The sequence below is a fragment of the Mytilus californianus genome, unplaced genomic scaffold (assembly GCF_021869535.1).
Source record: "Mytilus californianus isolate M0D057914Y unplaced genomic scaffold, xbMytCali1.0.p SCAF_8, whole genome shotgun sequence".
NCBI classification, from domain to species: domain Eukaryota; kingdom Metazoa; phylum Mollusca; class Bivalvia; order Mytilida; family Mytilidae; genus Mytilus; species Mytilus californianus.
Genome location: NW_026262734.1, coordinates 67,032,267 through 67,055,188, shown reverse-complemented (window position 1 = coordinate 67,055,188; position 22,922 = coordinate 67,032,267). Strand labels below are relative to the sequence as shown.

Here is a 22,922-nt window from a genome sequence, read left to right as displayed (position 1 = left end):
AAGAAGGTATATAATTCGGATCAGGTCACAGAGAACATACAAGAAAGTAGTACATATGTTAAACAAAATAGTTCCTACGCGTAGCTGTAACTTTGTCCAAAAGTAAAAGAAAATGGGTAATTAATGGATATCAAATGAAAGGCTCTACGTCTTAGGATCACGGTAGAACCCTTGATGGAAGTTTCTCATAAATAATAAAATAGATATATGAAATTATGATGGGGGACATGTTTGCCCTGTTGCCCAGATCGGATTTAACTATTTTTATACTATCCAACTTTCGGGAATCAGTGAGCTCTATTATGTAATATGTTGATTTTTTCAGCACAGTCAAGTCGGGATCAGATAAATTTGCTATGAAATAACTGCCGCTTTATTCTAACTTAAGACGAAATAGCTATAAATGCTTAAAATTACATAGTGGTTTTTTTCCAGAAAACAATTTTTGAAGCAAGTGCGTGTCTGCGTTTCTATAGAATTCTGTTTTTCTTCACTCAGAAAAATACAAAAAAAAAAGCAAATGTTTAAGTAGACTTGAGGTGAATTTCTGACACAATGGCTTTAATATGCATGGAATATTTGCCACTGAACGTTAAATAGAAAACATTCAAATCAATCCACTATACTTGATACAAATAAAAACTGGCAGTGCTTAGCCTATCAGATTTATATGATAATTTTTGTCAGCCATCAGTGCACACGGAAAATTAAGTGCTGCGTGAATAAAAGGAGATGTGAGGTAAACGTCGATGAGACAGCAACCCAACTACAGAAATAACCAAAAGACATCTAGAGGGAGACGTGTAATCTTCAACAATAGACAGGTGTCCTAACAATATGTCACATTAGTGCTATCCGATTTATATTTTTTCAGCCAACAGTATACACGCAATATTAAGTGTGGAATAGAAGGAAAATCAGATGTGGGTTATACGTCAATTGGACAGCAACCCAACGACAGAAATAAAAAAAAAACATCTTGATGCAGACATTAAGTCTACGACAAATAGACAGGTGATTACATATTTTCGATATGTCTTGCTCTAAACTATCTCGATTCCATGAAAGATATACATAAATTCAACAGAAACAACCAAAGATCTGCTATTAACACTCGATTCTCTAAATAAAGGGGAGGATTAACATTACGATATGATATACGACCGTTAACGACAACGTTCCTGACGTGGGACACACACACACATTTAAGAAAATGTAAATGGGCTATTATACTTAAAATTCATTTATTATATCTAACATCCCCCTTTTATCGTACAACATTCCTTGGAAAAAAAAGAGGACAAGTTACAGCTAAGATTTAAATCTGTCGCCTCCACGTACGTTCGGGGTTCACTCCGTCCCGTCGAGGGCTTATGTTCCCAACAGACCTAGACAGTAGTTGATAGACTGCGGGTTGATAACAAAACATGCAGTGCAAAGTTATATGTACAAATTATTCAATGAAAAAGGTACAATATATCAAAGTTTTGCAAAATTTGTGTTTGTTATCACGAAAAAGCCATGATAAAAACTCATTTTATGATTGAGTCGTTGTTTAAATTTTTTTGGGACTATTAAATTTTAATCTGTGCAGATCACAACTTCAAAATAGACGAAAAATGGCAAAAACCTACAAACGTATATGATACGTATATAACTATCCAGATTTTTGCCAATACCTTCTCTGAGGAAATTTTGCAAATTGTGTACTATATAAGGGTTTCAAACCCAACACATCGTATATGCTTACCTCTGAAAGACGCAGCTTGTTTTGTTACGTATTATGTCTGGAAAACGATTTTTTTGTGTATTTTGTTTTACTTTCGCTTTTTGCATTGTTTTGGTATTTTTTTTTTTTTTAAGAAAAGGGGGATGCCTTGAAACAGATTTTTCAAATGATAAACATCAGCTATAAAATGCCAAATACTTTCAATGTTTAGTAAATAGGCAACAACTTTTTGACACATAAAACATTCATAAGGGTAAAAGAAGATGCAAGGCATACATCAATAAAACAGCTAGCCAACAACATAAAACTGAACGGTATGAAATTCGCTGTTTTTTATTTTATAAGATTCTCAGTTAAGATATACACCACTTTTCACGTGCAAGGGGTGGAGTTTCAAAAAGAGTCTGACTATTATTGATATGAAAAAAGAAATAATCAAGAAAGAAGGAGATTTTTTTTTCTGTTTGGTCATTTACCTCATCGTTTAGTTTTTGCTTATTTGTATTTGTCTCCAGGAAATTAGTAAGACTTACGTAGAGCTGCGCTAATTTCCCAAAATTGTGTGTGCGGTAATTCCTTTGTTTTTCGCTTGACACCAAGAAGGTATATAATTCGGATCAGGTCACAGAGAACATACAAGAAAGTAGTACATATGTTAAACAAAATAGTTCCTACGCGTAGCTGTAACTTTGTCCAAAAGTAAAAGAAAATGGGTAATTAATGGATATCAAATGAAAGGCTCTACGTCTTAGGATCACGGTAGAACCCTTGATGGAAGTTTCTCATAAATAATAAAATAGATATATGAAATTATGATGGGGGACATGTCTGCCCTGTTGCCCAGATCGGAACTACCTGTTTTTATAGTAACCAGTGAGCTCTATTATGTAATATGTTGATTTTTTCAGCACAGTCAAGTCGGGATCAGATAAATTTGCTATGAAATAACTGCCGCTTTATTCTAACTTAAGACGAAATAGCTATAAATGCTTAAAATTGCATAGTGGTTTTTTTCCAGAAAACAATTTTTGAAGCAAGTGCGTGTCTGCGTTTCTATAGAATTCTGTTTTTCTTCACTCAGAAAAATACAAAAAAAAAGCAAATGTTTAAGTAGACTTGAGGTGAATTTCTGACACAATGGCTTTAATATGCATGGAATATTTGCCACTGAACGTTAAGTAGAAAACATTCAAATCAATCCACTATACTTGATACAAATAAAAACTGGCAGTGCTTAGCCTATCAGATTTATATGATAATTTTTGTCAGCCATCAGTGCACACGGAAAATTAAGTGCTGCGTGAATAAAAGGAGATGTGAGGTAAACGTCAATGAGACAGCAACCCAACTACAGAAATAACCAAAAGACATCTAGAGGGAGACGTGTAATCTTCAACAATAGACAGGTGTCCTAACAATATGTCACATTAGTGCTATCCGATTTATATTTTTTCAGCCAACAGTATACACGCAATATTAAGTGTGGAATAGAAGGAAAATCAGATGTGGGTTATACGTCAATTGGACAGCAACCCAACGACAGAAATAAAAAAAAAACATCTTGATACAGACATTAAGTCTACGACAAATAGACAGGTGATTACATATTGTCGATATGTCTCGCTCTAAACTATCTCGATTCCATGAAAGATATACATAAATTCAACAGAAACAATCAAAGATCTGCTATTAACACTCGATTCTCTAAATAAAAGGGGGGGGGGTAACATTACGATATGATATACGACCGTTAACGACAACGTTCCTGACGTGGGACAAACACACACATTTAAGAAAATGTAAATGGGCTATTATACTTAAAATTCATTTATTATATCTAACATCCCCCTTTTATCGTACAACATTCCTTGGAAAAAAAAAAGAGGACAAGTTACAGCTAAGATTTAAATCTGTCGCCTCCACGTACGTTCGGGGTTCACTCCGTCCCGTCGAGGGCTTATGTTCCCAACAGACCTAGCCAGTAGTTGCTAGACTGCGGGTTGATAACAAAACATGCAGTGCAAAGTTATATGTACAAATTATTCAATGAAAAAGGTACAATATATCAAAGTTTTGTGTTTTTATCACGAAAAAAGCCATGATAAAAACTAATTTTATGATTGAGTCGTTGTTTAAATTTTTTTGGGACTATTAAATTTTAATCTGTGCAGATCACAACTTCAAAATAGACGAAAAATGGCAAAAACCTACAAACGTATATCATACGTATATAACTATCCAGATTTTTGCCAATACCTTCTCTGAGGAAATTTTGCAAATTGTGTACTATATAAGGGTTTCAAACCCAACACATCGTATGCTTACCTCTGAAAGACGAAGCTTGTTTTGTTACGTATTATGTCTGGAAAACGATTTTTTTTGTGATTTTTCTTTTACTTTCGCTTTTTGCATTGTTTTGGTATTTTTTGTTTTTAAGAAAAGGGGGATGCCTTGAAACAGATTTTTCAAATGATAAACATCAGCTATAAAATGCCAAATACTTTCAATGTTTAGTAAATAGGCAACAACTTTTTGACACATAAAACATTCATAAGAGTAAAAGAAGATGCAAGGCATACATCAATAAAACATATAGCCAACAACACAAAACTGAACGGTATGAAATTCGCTGTTTTTTATTTTATAAGATTCTTAGTTAAGATATACACCACTTTTCACGTGCAAGGGATGGAGTTTCAAAAAGAGTCTGACTATTATTGATATGAAAAAAGAAATAATCAAGAAAGAAGGAGATTTTTTTTTCTCTGTTTGGTCATTTTCCTCATCGTTTAGTTTTTGCTTATTTGTATTTGTCTCCAGGAAATTAGTAAGACTTACGTAGAGCTGCGCTAATTTCCCAAAATTGTGTGTGCGGTAATTCCTTTGTTTTTCGCTTGACACCAAGGAGGTATATAATTCGGATCAGGTCACAGAGAACATACAAGAAAGTAGTACATATGTTAAACAAAATAGTTCCTACGCGTAGCTCTAACTTTGTCCAAAAGCAAAAGAAAATGGGTAATTAATTGATATCAAATGAAAGGCTCTACGTCTTAGGATCACGGTCAAACCCTTGATGGAAGTTTCTCATAAATAATAAAATAGATATATGAAATTATGATGGGGGACATGTTTGCCTTGTTGCCCAGATCGGAACTACCTGTTTTTATACTATCCAACTTTCGGGAACCAGTGAGCTCTATTATGTAATATGTTGATTTTTTCAGCACAGTCAAGTCGGGATCAGATAAATTTGCTATGAAATAACTGCCGCTTTATTCTAACTTAAGACGAAATAGCTATAAATGCTTAAAATTGCATAGTGGTTTTATTCCAGAAATTAATTTTTGAAGTAAGTGCGTGTCTGCGTTTCTATAGAATTCTGTTTTTCTTCACTCAGAAAAATACAAAAAAAAAAAGCAAATGTTTAAGTAGACTTGAGGTGAATTTCTGACACAATGGCTTTAATATGCATGGAATATATGTCACTGAACGTTAAGTAGAAAACATTCAAATCAATCCACTATACTTGATACAAATAAAAACTGGCAGTGCTTACTTAGTCTATCAGATTTATATGATAATTTTTGTCAGCCATCAGTGCACACGGAAAATTAAGTGCTGCGTGAATAAAAGGAGATGTGAGGTAAACGTCAATGAGACAGCAACCTAACTACAGAAATAACCAAAAGACATCTAGAGGGAGACGTTGACAAAATGACATACAAGAGATAAATCTTCGACGCGACTTAGTCTCGAATAGGGAGAAAATTAAATGAAATTCTTGATTGCAAAAAACAGACCGAAAACAAACATAAGAAAAGCAATATTAAGATAAATGTTAAAAACAGTTACTGGTCTCCTTTCGTCAGTTCTAATGACTCTTTAATAAAAGAAACGACTGCTTTTATATCATTGGGTGTTGATGGATTTAGAATAATCGCGAGTTTATAGGTTAAGTTAAGTGTATTAAATTAACATACTTTTCGATGTAAGATTAAGCATACCTTTAAATATATAAATATCAGATGTTGAAATTAATTTGCTTATTTTAAACAGGAATCAAATCATCTGAAAATGAACAATATTGATTTTAATACAAAACAAAGAGGCTTTGAAAGAGGTTCAGGGAATATTCCATTGGCCATTTGCCAAAAAAAGAAAAATGTCACGTCGAAAACAATTAAAAATGTTTATGAAATAAAAGCATTTTATCAATAAATTCCTATCAAACTTGTAAAAATGAATGTACAGGTGAAAATTTTTGCAAAATTGCAACAATACGATTTTCAATATCACTGAGCGGTTCGTCCTTCCGTCTGTCCGTCCGTCGTAAGTAAATGCTTTTACGGATGGTAAAACGAGTTTCCTTTGCTTAGTTGGAACGTTGGCTGCATGGATGGAATATATAGTGAAGGAAAGGAAACCTATTGAACATGCGGTAAATAAGTCAAAGTTCAATGCCACTGTCGCAAATATTTAATTTTGAAAAATGCCTTCAATGTATTTACGTGAGCTTTCCTTGCCTAATCATGTTTAGGGGCCACAAATCACATATTTGTTTAGGGGCCAGCTGAAGGACGCCTCCGGGTGCGGGAGTTTCTCGCTGCATTAAAGACCCATTGGTGGCCTTCGGCTGTTGTCTGCTCTATGGTCGGGTTGTTGTCTCTTTGACACATTCCCCATTTCCATTCTCAATTTTAATTGCAACGAAACTCACACAGACGAAAGTTGTACATGAGGGAGGTATCCTTTCGATTTAAGGGTCAATCGGTCAAAGTATGAAGACAATGATACTAAGAATAATTTTAAGGGATGGTTATCTGGTGGTAACTTATATTTACCATGCCGAATTGGAAGAAAACTTATGCATATGGAAGATTTAATAAAAGGAACGATGCCTTTTCAATTTTGGTCAAAATGTACGTCATAGTTAGGGTAGTAACAAGAGTTTCCTTTGCTTAATTTGAATAAATTGTATACTGCTGCATGATATTGACAAGGAGAAAACCTATTGAATTTGGGGACAATAAGTTCAAGGTTACTGTTACTATAGATAGAATTTAACCTAATCAAAGGGCAAAGGTCTGTGTAACAGACTCTTAACATAGACAAATTGTATAAACAACTTTTGCAAATTGCTGTTTCTTTTTGATTTCTTGTATTTCACCTGTTTAATTTAAAATAACCTATAGATGTAGATGTGGAGCAGGATCTGCTTACCGTTCCGGAGCCCATGAGACCACCCGGGTTTTTGGTGGGGTTCGTGTTGCTCAATCTTCAATTTTCTATGTTGTGTTTTTATACGACCGCAATTTTGGCGTTCGTATAATGGTATGGCGTTGTCAACGCCGTCGTCGTCATGTCATCTGAAGAAATTTGGTTTCCACACAATAACTTGAATATAAGTGTATGGATCTCTATGAAATTGTTGCACATGGTTCCATACCTGAAAAGGAAGGTTGGGATTGATTTTGAGGGTTATTGTCTAAGCTGTTTAGGAATTAGGGGCTAAAAAGGATCCAAAACAAGCATTTTTCTTCTTTCAGGACAAAAACTTGTGTATAAGTGTATGGATCTCTATGAAATTTTACCACAAGTTTTCATATCTCAAAAGGAAGGCTGTGAATGTTTTTGGGAGTCATGGGCCAAACCGTTTAGGAATTAGGGGCAAAAAGGGGCAAAAACTAGGATTTTCTGGTTTCCGGACAATAACTTGAGTATAAGTCAATGGATTTCTATGAAATTGTACCACAAGGTTTCATACCAAAAGAGGAAGGTTGGGATTAGTTTTAGGGGTTATGGCCCTTAATATTAAGGAAAGAGGGGACAGAAACAATACTTTTCTAATACTTTGTATAATTGCTTATTTCTTGACCAATTTCAATGGCTGGAATTCTTTGGCTTTTTTAATATGAGGAATCTAACCGTGCATTTAGATTTTTGATTTTGGGCCCCTTTATTAAATTGGTCCACATTGAGATCCAAATGGTCAAAAACTAAACATTTGTTTGATTTCAACAAAAATTGAATTCTTGGTTTCTTTGATATGCTGAATCTAACCGTGTATTTAGATTTTGGAATTTTGGCCCATTTTCAAATTGGCCCAAATCGGGGTCCGAAATTAAACTTTGTTTGATTTCAACAAAAATTGAATATATGGGGTTCTTATATATGCTGAATCTAACCATGTATTCAGATTTTGGATTTAGACCTCATTATCAAATTGGTTCACATTGAGGTCCAAAGGGTCCAAAATTAAACTTTGTTTGATTTCATCAAAAACTTAATTCTTCGGGTTCTTTGATATGCTTAACCTTACTGTGTAAGTTTTTTTATGAAGCGAACCCTCTTTTAAAAACTTAGCTAATTTTGTCCATCAATACATAATAAAATTATATTCTTGGTGTACTTGGATATGCTGAATATAACGGTGTATTTAGATTTTGAATATTGGACCATAATAGATAAAAGGGCAATGTCAAATTTATCAGTTCTTTGACCACACTCATTCTGTGTCAGAAACCTATAATGTATCAATATTTAATCGCAATCCAAATTCAGAGCTGTTTCAAGCTTGAATATAGTGTCCATACTTGCCCCAACTGTTCAAGGATCGACCTCTGCGGTCATATCAAGCTGCGCACAGTGGAGCATTTTATGTATATTGTCGTTTGTCTTTTGGTCTTTTTGTTTTTTCTTTTATTGCCATTGCGTCTCAGTTTATTGTCGACTTGTGAGTTTGAATGTCCATTTGGTATCTTTTGTCCCTCTTTTATACAACGACGGGTGCCACATGTGGAGCAGGATCTGCTTACCATTCCGGAGCACATGAGATCACCCCCAGTTTTTGGTGGGGTTCGTGATGTTCAGTATTAAGTTTTCTATAATGTGTTTTGTTACTTTTGTATACAATTGTTTGTCTTTTGGTCATTTATCGTTTTTTGCTATGGCGCTGTCAGTTTATTTTCTACTTATGAGTTTGAATGCCCCTTTGGTATTTTCCGTCTCTCTTTCACACAAGTTTTTGAAACCTATCATTTTTAAGGTCAGTTGATCAAAGGTAAAAGTCACAGTTGCTAAGTATAGTTATGAGTTCTTAATCCCAAATACAAAATTTTGTTGCAATAATTTTCCTTTCTTGATAACTGAGTCCTTAAATAGTTGCGTGATTATGGTGATAACTCGAGTATGTCATCATGAATTGTATCTTCTGCGAGATTTTTCTACATCAAGGGTGCCTGCGGGATAGAAATATGGTAATTCTTGGACTTCTTCCAGCCAGCAGTAAAACCCCTGCCTGACTGTATGATTCATGTGATACATTTTGCCTCTAAATTTTAACAAGTAGTTTGAAGTTGCTTTCATTAATTTATAATCATGTTTTGGGTTGCCCAACGCTTCCGCTAACCGGAGATAGTGGTGGAACATCACAGCATAAGAACAACTATAAAAATCTGGAAAAGGACTGGATACAAAGCACAAAAACAAATACCAAAGACGCTGAAGACACACTATACCGATCTGAGAGTACTCAAAGTTACTGAAAGATAGTTGAAAGCCAATAATAACAAAAAAGTTGGTTTTCCTGTTTGAATTGTTTTACACTAGCCATTTTGTATCCTTTTATAGCTTGCTGTTCGGTGTAAGCCAAGGCTCCGTGTTGAAGGCCGTACTTTGACCTATGATTGTTTACTTTTTACACATTATGACTTGGATGGAGAGTTGTCCCATTGGCACTCATACCACATCTTATTCATAATAAAACAATCGTGTTTTCAAGGCAATATATCAATCAGTACATATCCAATGTATTAAGTGTATGTTCATAGATGTACTTCTTGTTAGTTCGATGTTTGAGATGATATAGAGAAAATTAAAAAGTTAAACACTAGCACACTAATCTTATTCAAGTCTTAATTCAGGAAGCTCGTCAATTGATGTCTTATCTTAAGTTTATTTTGCTGTTTTAGAGAATTTGGAACTGATTGTAGATCTTTGATAAACCAAATTTCTAATTTATTCACAACTGTTAGAGACTGGGGTAATTTAGGAGCTTGAAATGTTATATGTAATTATTTAAGTTGGGTTCCCGTCTCATTGGCGTATACCCTACATCTTTTTTATTCTCACAAATGGAAAAATACAGATAAAACATGGATTTTATCCTTTTATACACAAAAAACAAAAAATACAAAGAGAAAACACTACATGCTAACATAAGGAGTTGTCTAGGTTATTAATGTAAATAAATGTTAATTAAAGCGGCAACATTATATCAAACGTCTATGAATGTTTTATATCACAATATGTGGTAATACAAAAGTTAGGTAATCACATTTTCTTTATCATTAGTCTTGTTGATTTTAAAGTATACAATTGCCGTTTCAACGTCATCCATGTGACTCCATCAGCAAAGGAGACACCTTTCTCGAAGTCACTGTTTCCTTCTAACAATTTGTTTTCAAAAATTTTAAATGAGAACATTAAAAAAAGAGTCTATGAATTTTTCTATCAAAAAGGTGTGTGTTATCACGCTGGTCGTTTACAATTTCTTTATCATTAGTTTTGTTGATTTTAGAGAATAGTGATATCCTTTCCACTTTTCCCATATGACTCCATCAGCATAAGAGCCCATTCCACCTGATAAGTATGCCCCGTTTAGATTTGATTGGTGACATGCTAGATACCACCATGCTCCTTTAAACCTGACTGCACAACTAACATTAGCATATTTGTCATTATCTCTGTCGTACGTAGAAAACATATTTCCGGTATGGAATGTCAAACTGTCTCCTGAATAGAAAAAAATATGTTAGGTTAGCATTTTTTTGTACATTTTCCCTTAAATTAATCTATTACATTTTGCATACTTTCGGAGAAATTATTTCGTGAACATTCAGCGTAGGGAAAATTTACTGTAGCAACTATGATTGCAAAGTAGTGTTACTTAACAGTGGTGCGAAATTTGGTTTATACCGTGGATCCATTAATATTGCATGTGTATTACATCTCGTTTAAGAATACATTCTGAATGCCAATTACCACATTCAGGTATAGTATGTAACTTACTCCCAATGAATGAGCTTTCTATTGTTTATTGTTTAACAATTATGGGAACGACCGTCGCGAACATCATTCTGCCATACTTAGTATGAACAACAAAAACTGGTTCAAACTGAACTCACGCGAATGTAAGTAGTCTAAGCAAATATAAACAAAACATACTGTCAAAACTGAACTCACGAAAATATCTGATTATAAATCGAGTATTTGGCTATTTTAGGTCCTTTTTGGTCATATAGCTCTTCAACTGTTTTGGTTTTTATCTTGCCTTTCAGATGTTTGGCTTTGAGCGTTCCTGATGAATGTAAATCAAGAAAAGCACTTCGGACGCGTAGATCGATACCTCTGCAGGTGGATTATCAGTCCCCGAGGGTATAATCAGCTCAACAGTTAGTACTTCGGTATACTGACATGATTTATACCAAACCTTTCTAAGATTGTCCGTTTATAAATTTTGAAATTATAAAGAAACTAAGGTTTCAACTCCCACAGGCAAAGTCGACCTTAAATGGATTTGGCTATCTTTAGGTCCTTTTTGGCCATACATGTATATCTCTTCGATTGTTTCGGTTCTTATCTTGGCTTTCAGATGTTTGGCTTTGAGCGTTCCTGATGAAGGTAAATCCAGAAAAGCGCATCGGACGCATGAAATTTAAAACGTGTTGTTTACATTTTGTTGAAAGCAACAACTGTTTCGAACTTACATCTGAGAATATTTAGACAAAAAATGTAACTGGTATGTCCACCTTCAAGCAGCAAATAAACTTTAAATTAAATTTTTGAATGCGGTGTATTTGACGACATACATCAAACTAATCTTAAAATTCAAGAAATATCTTATAAGGCCATATTGATTCACTGATGCTTAAAACAAGACCATTCATAAACATATATCCTTAGTTTTCAGTATAGAAATTGTTCACTTCGATTAGTTTCAAGCGCTTCCCGTAGTTTTTTGTTTTGTTTGTTTGTAACTATTTTTTTTAAACCGTGTTAACTGAACTACTTTCTTAGCAAATAAAGAACTTGGTGGCTTGATTTCACGTTTCACAAACAATTTAAGCATATAAACATTATTTGCAACCGATTGTTGTTGAATAAGAAACCAACATAGTTAAAGATTTATAAAGATTGAACACATTTTATCAGAACTTGAAAGATGTGCAATCATCTCAATCAAAGATACAAGGCTTACAATTTTGTAAACCAGACATGCGTTCCGTCTACAAAATACTTACCAGACTTATGAGTTTGAATGTCCGTTTGGTATCTTTCGCCTCTCTTTTACCAGGGACGCTCGAATAAAAAAAGGTTGAAAGGCCACATAAAAGTTTAAAGTTGAAGAGCAATGAGGACCAAAACAAATAAATGACCCTGACATAGTGTATAAATAATTCAAACGAGAAAACCAACGGCCTGATTTATGTACAAAACAGGAAATGAAACACAAAAACGATAAACATCAACAAACAACAATAACTGAAGAACAGGATACCGAATGCACATACAGAATGTAAACCCTGTAAACTGGGAAAACACAACATCAGAACAAACTATAACCAGGGGATCTAAAGAGCCTGTGTCGCTCACCAAGGTCTGTGTGCGTCTTCAACAATGGACACTCCAACATTTTGGACTAGAATATAGATAAATCCTCTTTTTTGTTGATATTGAACTGCTTGTTTTTTCTGTTTAGTTTCTCTCTATCTTCTAAAGATTTTGCTCAAAACACAAAAATAAGGTAGAAATCGTAATTAAAGGGCATTAACCCCAGAAAAAGACAACTGACAATTCATCAATGCTAACGTATTTGCAGATATTGTCTTGCTGATCATCTTTGTTTTATTTCATTATTCAAAATAATAGGCAATAACACAAACATTTGATAAAAATCGTCATTTAAGGACAAGAAATCAAATAAGGCGTCAATTTCGGTAATTCGTCTTATTTGTAGGTCTTGTCTTGCTGATCATTTTTATGTTTTAAAGTTTGTATCTATCTGTTATAAAAAAAGTTCAATTACCAGCGGGCATGTTTGACTTGTTTTCAGATTATGTCTCACTGATCAATTTTACTTTTTAAAGTTTCTATTTATCTAAAATGCTGGTCAAGTTAATAGGCAAATACGCAAAAAAATCGTAAAAATCATCATTTAAGGGGAATAACTCAAATAAGGACTGGACTGATGATTTAGGACATGAGGCTTTATTTGTAGATATTGTCTTGCTTATAATTATTACTTTTTAAAGTTTCTTTCTATTATACTTTTCAATATAATACATTGTATGTATGAATAAAAAAAAAAGGGCAAAATTCGTCATTTGAGGGCAATAACTCTCACAGAAGTCATCTGACAGCTGAACAATCCTGCCGTGTCAGATTTACTCTATCTATAGCAGTTTCAAGATAATAGACAAAGCTGGCATTTTACTGATATGTTCTATTTTCAGCCATGTAAGCCATGTTGGTTGGCAAACAGAGTCATCGGGCACATTTTCAAACTAGATACGCCAAGTTTAACAAAATTTGACCTAGTTGTTTCAGGGAAGACGATTTTTGTAAAAGTTAATGGATGACGAACGACGGACGCCAAGTGATGAGAAAAGTTCACTTGGCCTTTTGGATTAGGTAGGCTTAGAATTATTATAACCCTTATCAGACACTATATCAAACAACCGAACAACGGAACGAATGGAAACAACTGCCATATTCCTAATTTGGTAGATGCACTTTCCCCCAAAAAATGGTGGGCTGAATCAGGCTTTACCGTTGGTTTTCCTGTTTGAATCGTTTTACACTAGTCATTTTGGTGCCCTTTATAGCTTGCTGTTCGGTGTGAGCCAAGGCCGTACTTTGACCTATACTTGTTTACTTTTTATACATTGTGACTTGGATGGAGAGTTGTCTCATTGGCACTCATACCATATCTTATTTATATTTATATCAAGCTAAACCTCCAATTTGTATGATAGTTGTTTATTGTACCGTTATATTGAAAAAATTGGGAGAGCATGCAAAACAGACATAATTGATTTACGTGACAATAGTTGGGAACCAGCAGCCTAAAAATACATCAGAGACACACAAACACAACTGACTTAAAAATACATACAAACATACAAATAAATCTGAGACCAAACTAATACCAACAAACGAGTATTTTTTTTACATTTAGAACAATATTCTTAAGTATACAAATTAAGGCGAAGTGTACGTAATTAACTACTCCACAGAATTTTTTTAAATTTTACATGTGGATTCTGCTTGTAAAAATACATCGCACAATAAAATAAAAAAAAGGGGTAACCGTTTTCGTTTTTCAGATACAAGCTGTTGAAATTAACAGCATGATAAGCCAAAAATACAAAGGATATATAGGGAAAATCATAAAAATCGGCAGATATTTTTACTTTATCAAGATTTTCTAATTCGTTGCTCCACAGAATTTTTTTAAAAATCGATATGCGATTCAAAAATGAACGACGAACCCATTGGTGCAAAGAAAGTCCTTAGCAACCGTGCTAGTTTTCAAGCTATATCCTGTGGAAGTTTGATTTCTAGCGGAAAGAATAAAAACAATCGGCGACGTTATTGATGTCTACTGTAACGTCATCACAATTTCTACTCTATAACGCTATTATACCGTAGAGTGTCGTAACAAAATCGTGAGTGTGTATAACCCATTTTCCTAATTATTGCAAATGCTCAAGCGTTAATTTCTGTGTCATTTGGACTCTTGTTGAGAGTTATCTTATTGGCAATCATGCCACATGTTCTTTTTTTATATTGTAATGTTCTAATAATTATGAATCAAATATCAAGTTTAAAATTGTCCCAGTAAACACAGCGTTGACAGAATGATTCTATACGTATTTTAATAATCGGTTATAATATTGGGATCGCGTATACACGTCTTTTTTAAAATCTTATTTCTGCATGTTTGTATTTTAAAAAAGTGAATATAATTTGCTGCATCTTTTCATCCTCACCACTTCCGGCGCTATTCGAGGGATTGCGCACAAAGCCCATTTTTTGTCAGGTTCACACGCGTGCACGTGACACAACTCTGCAATTTTATTTAAAAAATTTCCTGTCTCGATCGCTTTCCCTTTTCTTTAACTACACGACAAAGCATGATTTAATGTTTGCTGGAGATTTTAAGTAAAAAAGGAAATAATTTTTTGTTCCATAATTTGTTTAATATCCACATGCACGACTCCCGAAAAATAAGAAAACTGCATCTGCATATTATCTTGAGAATTTTTATGACTGTAATAAGGTCAAAAGAAGAACCCGCATATGAATTTTAGCAAAGTAAAACAGATCGGAGTTTTAACTTCATGTAGCACAGATCATTCCCAGTGTTAGCCTTAGCATTGCGTATATTGTGTATAATGCTATAGCATTGTGTATTGTGTAATGCTAAAGCTTTGTGCATAGTGATATGCTATATATTAATGTACTGGTGTAATGCTATAAGAATGTACCAAGAGCGATGCTATACGAGTTTACCTAGTATAGTGCCATACTAATTGTTCCTGTATATAATGCAAATGAATTGCAGTTTTGTTAATATAATATGAACATAAGGAGCTGTGGTATGATTGCAAATGAGACAACTATCTGCCACGTTTAAGGTAGATCGGGTGTCTTTTTCTGAGCGTCCGTTCTGATCATGTTGATTGCAAAAACTTTTTTGTTTTAAAAATATTTTACCAAGTATCGTTTAATATACAACAAAATACTTAAAACTTGAAGTTTAAAGATTGAACTATCAAGAAATTAAGTGTCGTAAAGTATATTTAAAATTTTTGGGTTTTTTTTCAAGAAAATAAGGCCCGTGACCTCTTATTTTTATTTGATATTTCGGAGTTATTAATGAAAAGCAATTCTCTCATCGAATTTTACCCAATTCTATCGTTTAATGTTTCCGCAATAAGGAAAACTTAAGTTTCCCCTATATCAACAATATAAAATAACCCAAATTTCGTTAATTTCAATGTGTTATTACGAAAAAACAAGGTCCGTGATCCCCAGTTTTTATATTGAAATTAAAAATTACATTGACAATGAAGTCTTACAGTAGTTTAAGAAAAATCTATCGTCCAATATTTAGACAACCCAGCTACCTTAAAGGATGTGGATGTAACCAATTGTTATAGGCAATCATACGGCCTTCAACAATGAGAAAATCCATACCGTATATAGTCGCCGGGTTATAAAAAGCCCCGACATTGTAGAACTATTATTCTTCACCCCTACCCCTTCTTCCCCTACCTTATACTACTGCTGAATGATACACAAAAGCACAACAAAAGAGAACAAATTTCGCTATCCCTTCGAAATCGGAATTTGATTAAGAAAAAATAACACGTTCTATTTTTATCATACATGTGTAGTTTCAGTTTCAACCATGGTTCTAAATTTAGATTTTACTTTCCCCAAAAATTGCGGACGGAATAGAAGACACCTGTTTATTTTCTGCACCTTGAAAACTGAGATTTGGATGACATAGATTTTACATATTCTGAGATAAATGTCATAGTGAACAATTCTTAGTTTCTGAGTGTGTAATGTTTTGTGGACGGAATCTGATGGGTTTTTTTTTTTGCTGTTGGCTTTTTCTTCGGCTTATAAATGTTGTACTAGTGGTCGATTACCCCTTAGTATCTTTTATACGTTTTACATAAATAATAAAATATATAACATCATAAAATTTTCAATTGCATAAAAACGGACATGCCAACGTCTTTCTTGTTTAAGACACAAATTCACATGCAATATAATTATTCGTTACCTACAATTTTACGCTACAGGATCTGCAGTACACTGTGCATTTCATTCAAAACTATGGTTTTTCAAAAAATATTGTGGTGTCAATTCTGGTTTGATTTTAATGAATTTGATACGAATAGAAGCAGAATTGTCACTGGTTTATTTTTTATTTGGTTATAATTTTGTTGTTTAGGCGTTTTTACCTTCTGTTGAAATAAACACGAGTCGTATTGTGTACCTGCTCCTGCGTGTCTAAAACAAAAACAGTGGTAATAGAGTCAGACTAACTCACAATAGGATACTCAGATTTCTGATTGGAGTCATTCTAATTATTTCTTTGAAGTTTTGAGATAGCACATGAATACTTGTTTGAATTCATGATAGACCGCACGAAGTCATTTCTCTTTCATGTGCCCATTTTTCCTTTCTTAGAGTAGGGGAGATAACCCGCGTAACTAACGACGCACGTTTTTTATCCTGAATTCCGCTAGAGGCGTGCAATTACGTACACTTCGCCTTAATTCAGATTTTTTAAAAAGATTTTCAGACTTGGAAAAAAACCCCAGAAATTGGTGAGACTCACCAGCATTTCCTTCGTAGCCGCTTACTTCCAATTTATAGTTTGTTGTTGCGTCTCCTATGTAGAATTTAATGTATTTAGCCCATGCAGTAGTTCCTTCAAAGTCCTCTAAGTCTACTCGTAGATGATAATTACCAGTTGCGACTATTGTATGAATTTTTGCATTTCCTGTTAAATTATTATAAATTACTTGATCAAAACTCTATTTGCCAAAAAGCTGTAATTGACCCTGTAATTAGAAATACGTTCTCATACATGTAGTTATCTTTCTTAGGGAGAACATACATTTTCATTGACAATGAAGAGCTAGCGGAGAGAAGAAAATATATCATTTTTTTTTAAATCTTTTAATTAAAATTAATTTTTTGTTAAGCTGAAATGTTTTGATATCTGTAGTTATTTTCAATTAAAAAATGGTTCAAAATTCTATAAATCACTTTCAAATTTTCATGATTTGCATTAACATAACGAAACAATTTGTGAAAGTGTGCAATAACAGGATCAAATCGGTATTTGGCAAATATACTATTTCAATTGATAAGGTCTGGTTAAGGGGGAAGACTTTAGCTAAAGGAGAATGTAATATTCGGTCTCATCGATACTTTTAACAATTCGTGACAATCGGCTAACCCTGGGTGACTCCGCTTCGCTCCATGGAGGTAAGGAATCGGCCGAGTTGTGACGAACGCAATTTGTGACAAACAGAATTAAGAAAGTCTGTGTTACTTAGAAGCTTACAATAAATTTATTTATTAAATAAGTGATATAAGCATATCGGTAAATTTCAAGAGTATTGTCCCTTAATCAAGGAATATCTTGGTCAACAACCATGTTATTGAAGGATGTTCTACTTTAAATCTTTAAATCAGGTAACTTACAAATCTATTTCGCATTATTAGAATTTGCTATCATGATTTCCTTGATAGAGGGTTGCTGCTCACAAAGAGGCTATTAAACCAAGAGTTCTAAGTGGTTAAGTTGAAATCATCCATTCGTAAATTTTACGGACACCATCACGAGTTGGTTGACCGTTACGGAATATCCGTTTCACAGATGATAGCGAATATGTTCCTTATGTCGTAACTACAATCCCGTCCCCTTTTCCCGAATGTGACCTACCGAATTAGACTTATTACCGGGTTTGTACTAACATGAGCAATACGACGGGTGCCACATGTGGAGCAGGATCTGCTTACCATTCCAGAGCACCTGAGATCATCCCTAGTTTTTGGTGGGGTTCGTGTTGCTCAGTCTTCAGTTTTCTATGTTGTTTTTTGTGTACTATTGTTTGTCTGTTTGTCTTTTTCTTTTTTAGCGATGGCGTTATCAGTTTATTTTCGACTTATGAGTTTGAATGGCCATTTGGTATCTTTCGCCCCTCTTATACTCGTAAAGTCATTAAACAGATTAATATATGTAAAAGAAAATGGTTGCCATGACACCTGCTATTGGAGTACACTATACATACAACATTGAAATTATAATGTTATAACATAAAGCAATAGACATAATTGATTGGATGGAGAGTAATATTATTGAAGTTATTAGATTTGCGATATAATTAGTAATTAATCATATGTGTCGAATATTTTCTTTAACTTATAAAAATTAAAATGATGAAAAAAGATATACAGGTTATCGAGACATATTTAAAATGTGAATTAAAACAAATAATTGGATCAGGTATAAACTTTGTCAACACCTTAACCCTGGTCCACAAATGTTATTTTTATTTGTTATCTATCACCCCCGGTTTTTGGTGGTTTTTGGTGGGGTTGTTTCTGCTAAGTCTTTAGTTTCCTTGTAGTTTTTAATCGAAATATGTTGGTCTTTTCGGCGTTTTTCGTTTTTTTGGCATGCTATTGTCGCTTTTTTCGAAGTTATTGTCAATGAGCATTTTAATTGTATAAACCTAGCCAGAAATTGTGTGTAAGATTCCCAAATCCTTCTTCATAAGCGGCCCATCCTCTGTAAAAGTCTGTACTGCCGTCTAATCTCCTTTGGATTACCTATGGATATTAAACACAATTAAAGAATCTGTATATACATTTTGAATGAAGTCCTACGTCAAATATAAAATTTTGAAATTTGAAAAGTTTGTGTTTTTTTTTTATTTTCTTGAGGGGAAGGGGCGTGTTGAAGAAGATTATTTTCATGGCGAACAAAAATCAAACTTAATACATTTCTTAACAGATATATTCCTTTTTGTCTAATTTTATTTCCATTCCAATCGTACACAAAGCCTAAAATGTCAGTTGTCAGATGATTACACATTACTTTTGCCGTCCAACTATTTACAGCCCAAAGACAATAACAATGTTTTGCGTAATTTTTTCGAAACATCGAAATACAGTCTAAAATCGAATGCTTTGTTTATTTTGCTTTATAATGGATATCATTAATGAGGATAAAACTTTATAAAATTGGTGCATCGGAAGCGCATTTCTGGATATGCCTTACCTAGAATTTTAAAGTCAATGATGTATAAAACCTTGAATACGTGTGGAGCTATATGACCGAAAGGGAGCTAAATAGAATAGCCAGATTATTCTAAGTTCAGCTTTGCCAGAAGGAGAAGGGTCATTAGTTTTGTAATTACTATTAAATATATCAAAGGACAATTGAAGAAAGGTACATTACTTATCATTAGTGATATCTTCTGGGACAATCATAAAATTGAGAATGGAAATGGGGAATGTGTCAAAGAGACAACAACCCGACCATAGAACAGACAACAGCAGAAGGTCACCAACAGGTCTTCAATGCAGCGAGAAATTCCCGCACCCGGAGGCGTCCTTCAGCTGGCCCCTAAACAAATATATATACTAGTTGTGAAGCTGAAGCTGAAGGTGGACATATATTGTTAGATTGTTAATTGAGTATGTTAAGGTTATCAACCTGGGACTTTTTTTTCATTTACATTTCAAAAAATGTTTTGCAAATCTCCACCTTCAGCTTTAGCGATTAATTACTAGAAAAAAGAACCAGAACTATGAATACTGACCTAAATTGAATGTTGTGTGAAATTTTGTATTAAAATGGATATAATCACTGAAAATAACATTTTATAACTTTAGTGCGTCAGAACGGATCTTCTAGATGTACCTTCATCATGAATGCTCCAACCATAACTGTACCATAATATTTTTCTTACAAATACCATGGGTGAAATTGACACTATTTTACATTAATAAACTCTACCGTTAGACCGTACATGTATATAGGGTAAAATGATTAAAACAAAAGTCTTAGAAAAATCTTCGACACAGATAGATAGATCCAAATGGATCCCGTAAAATGAGACAAATTTCGGAGAGAGAAAGATAATCTTCTGTAAACATATGATCTATACCTAAGCATTTTGAATTTATACAATGTACTTTAAAAAAGAAAGTTAAACTAACAAATGGTAAATGTTCATTTTTTTCAGAAATGTTTATGGAATTCAGTAACCACATCAAGGACAAGGGACTAACGCTGTAAATTTTTAAAACGAAAGATTTGCAAAACATTTTTTGAAATGTAAATGAAAAAAAAGTCCCAGATTGATAACCTTAACATACTCAAATAAACAATCTAACAATATACTGTTAAAAACTGCTCAAAATTCATAATTTTGGCGCGCATTCATTATTGCTAAGTTAAACAATGGACAATATTGCTTGATTTATTATTGAGATTTCAAAAAATGATGCATACAAACAATTTGCTTTTCAAATTTACAGTTTAAATTGAAAGTCGATATTTTCGTGAAATCTCGTCGCAAATTTTGCAATAATCAAAACACTGTAAAAATTTCTGCATTTACAATGCTCAAAATGAATAAGCTTTTATTCTTGAAATTCATTGTCTCATTTGGATTTCATTCAACGTTTAGTAACAGTGAGAACTAAATATCAGCACTTTTTTTTTACCAGTTTGCCATTGCGGACAGTACCTATCGACCCCTTTCAAATGATGTTCACAGTTCGTTCTTATAGTGTACTGTTACACCACTGTCCAAGGTTAGGAATGATTAAGCGGTCTTCAATATGTTCATCACCGCCAAATTTGTTATATGCCTCTTCGAAGCCATTAGCATATAGTCCATGTGTTGCGTTGGTTGCTGTGTGTCATTTTTCGTTTTATGCTATTATCTTAAATCAAGCCGTTGGTTTTCTCCTTTAATAGTTTTTGAATCACGGAGTCATAACAGCTGGGTATTATAGTATGTGGGTTGCTCATTGTTAAAGACTGTACGGTGACCTGCAATTACATCTATTTCCTTTGATCCTCTGCAAAAATTCATCCCATTGGCAATTGTATTATATATCCTTATCTTTGTAAGCAAAGACAGGATCATATATCAGGTGATTCAAAGGATAAAGTGTATCATGCGAGTTAGTCACACTTCTCACGAATCAGTTAGGTAGGAACTTACTGTCCAGCCGCCATCTTCTGTATCCATTTCACAATAGACATCGAACTTTATAGACGGCATTGGATGAATTTTGTAGACACCTGATCCACAGCGGCGTGGTATACCAGCACAGTCACGTGGTGGGTACAAGACTTCCGACAAGAAAATCAAAACAGGTATAATAAAAAAAATAGCGTATCATAATTTTTAATATCTGTTAATATCACCAACAAAATAAATAGAGGAGTATATGTAAAAAAGTGGCAAAAGATACCAACAGGACCTTTAAAACTCATAAGTCCAATTTCCGATTGTAACATTTTGACTGAGCGTGGATTCGTATGTGTTTCATGCATATCAGGAGATGCTTACCCTGTCCACTCACTCAGTCATGCTCCTTTGGGAATTCATGTGATTTCCATTGTTAATTGTTTGTTATATTGATTTGGATCTAAATCGATTAACGAGATTTAAACATCGGGAAATTACTGTTGCCTTCATTTACGACTATTTGTATATGTATAAAAACGTTGAGCAAAAGTTATACCTCTCTACTTCTCTTTAAAACTAAAGTAATTGACTGTTTTCTTTGACTTCTAGTTTAGTACTGCCCCTTGGTGTTGGCTATTTCAATGTCTTGGATACGGGTTGTCACCTGAAGTCAAACGTCCCTATCAAGTCTCAAAAGGAGACATTCGATCGGCAGAAGATTTGGACTAATAAAACTTGATTTGTGTAAAGCTTTTTTAGGTTGGCTTTTTTTTCTTTTTTTTGGGAGTTTGATTTGTATATTGAATTATATATAAATTTACTAATTTCTGTATTTCTTATTTATTTTGTTATTCATTTGTGTATATTGTTATTGCTTTTTTATCCTTAAATGCCTATCATTATCAATAAATCAGAAATAAGATAAAATTTACCGCGTTCTATACAACAAAACAGAACTTTCCAATCTCCATAGTCCGTACAAACAGCAAATGGGCGTCCTACCAAAGCAATTCCTTCTCTACATTTAAAACTTATTCCAGTGCCGAGGTTTTTATATAACCCAAATGTCTCTGTGCAAACAGCATCTTGTATTTCTGGCAGGGGTCCTTCACAATCTGCATAAAGTAGGACTTTTTGTACATTTATAATTACATGTATCAGCTGATAGCATAAATGACACTTACAGAAGTATGATAAAGTTTACAGCTAATGCAATATATTGTAGTTATTGCTAATCGTTCATCGTTCTTATACATAGTTGATTCAGTGTTAGGTTTGACTAGATGGAAAAAAGAATTCTTATCTTTTTGTGATTTAGAAAATAAAATGAAAGCTAATAATACATAATAATCTTTGATTATTATTATTTTGAAAGATATTTT

General features: G+C 33.6%; 1 protein-coding gene across 1 annotated transcript; it reads right to left on the bottom strand.

The window, feature by feature from the left end:
- Positions 1–9,886: 9,886 nt before the first annotated feature.
- Positions 9,887–21,738, bottom strand: LOC127711036 (ficolin-2-like). Its single transcript, XM_052216982.1, has 4 exons — positions 21,571–21,738; positions 19,063–19,159; positions 17,154–17,318; positions 9,887–10,525 (listed from the first exon to the last, which is right to left on the bottom strand). The coding sequence occupies exons 1-4, from the start codon at positions 21,628–21,630 to the stop codon at positions 10,275–10,277; spliced, it is 573 nt and encodes a 190-aa protein (XP_052072942.1). The 5' UTR covers positions 21,631–21,738; the 3' UTR covers positions 9,887–10,274.
- Between the last annotated feature and the right edge of the window lie 1,184 nt (positions 21,739–22,922).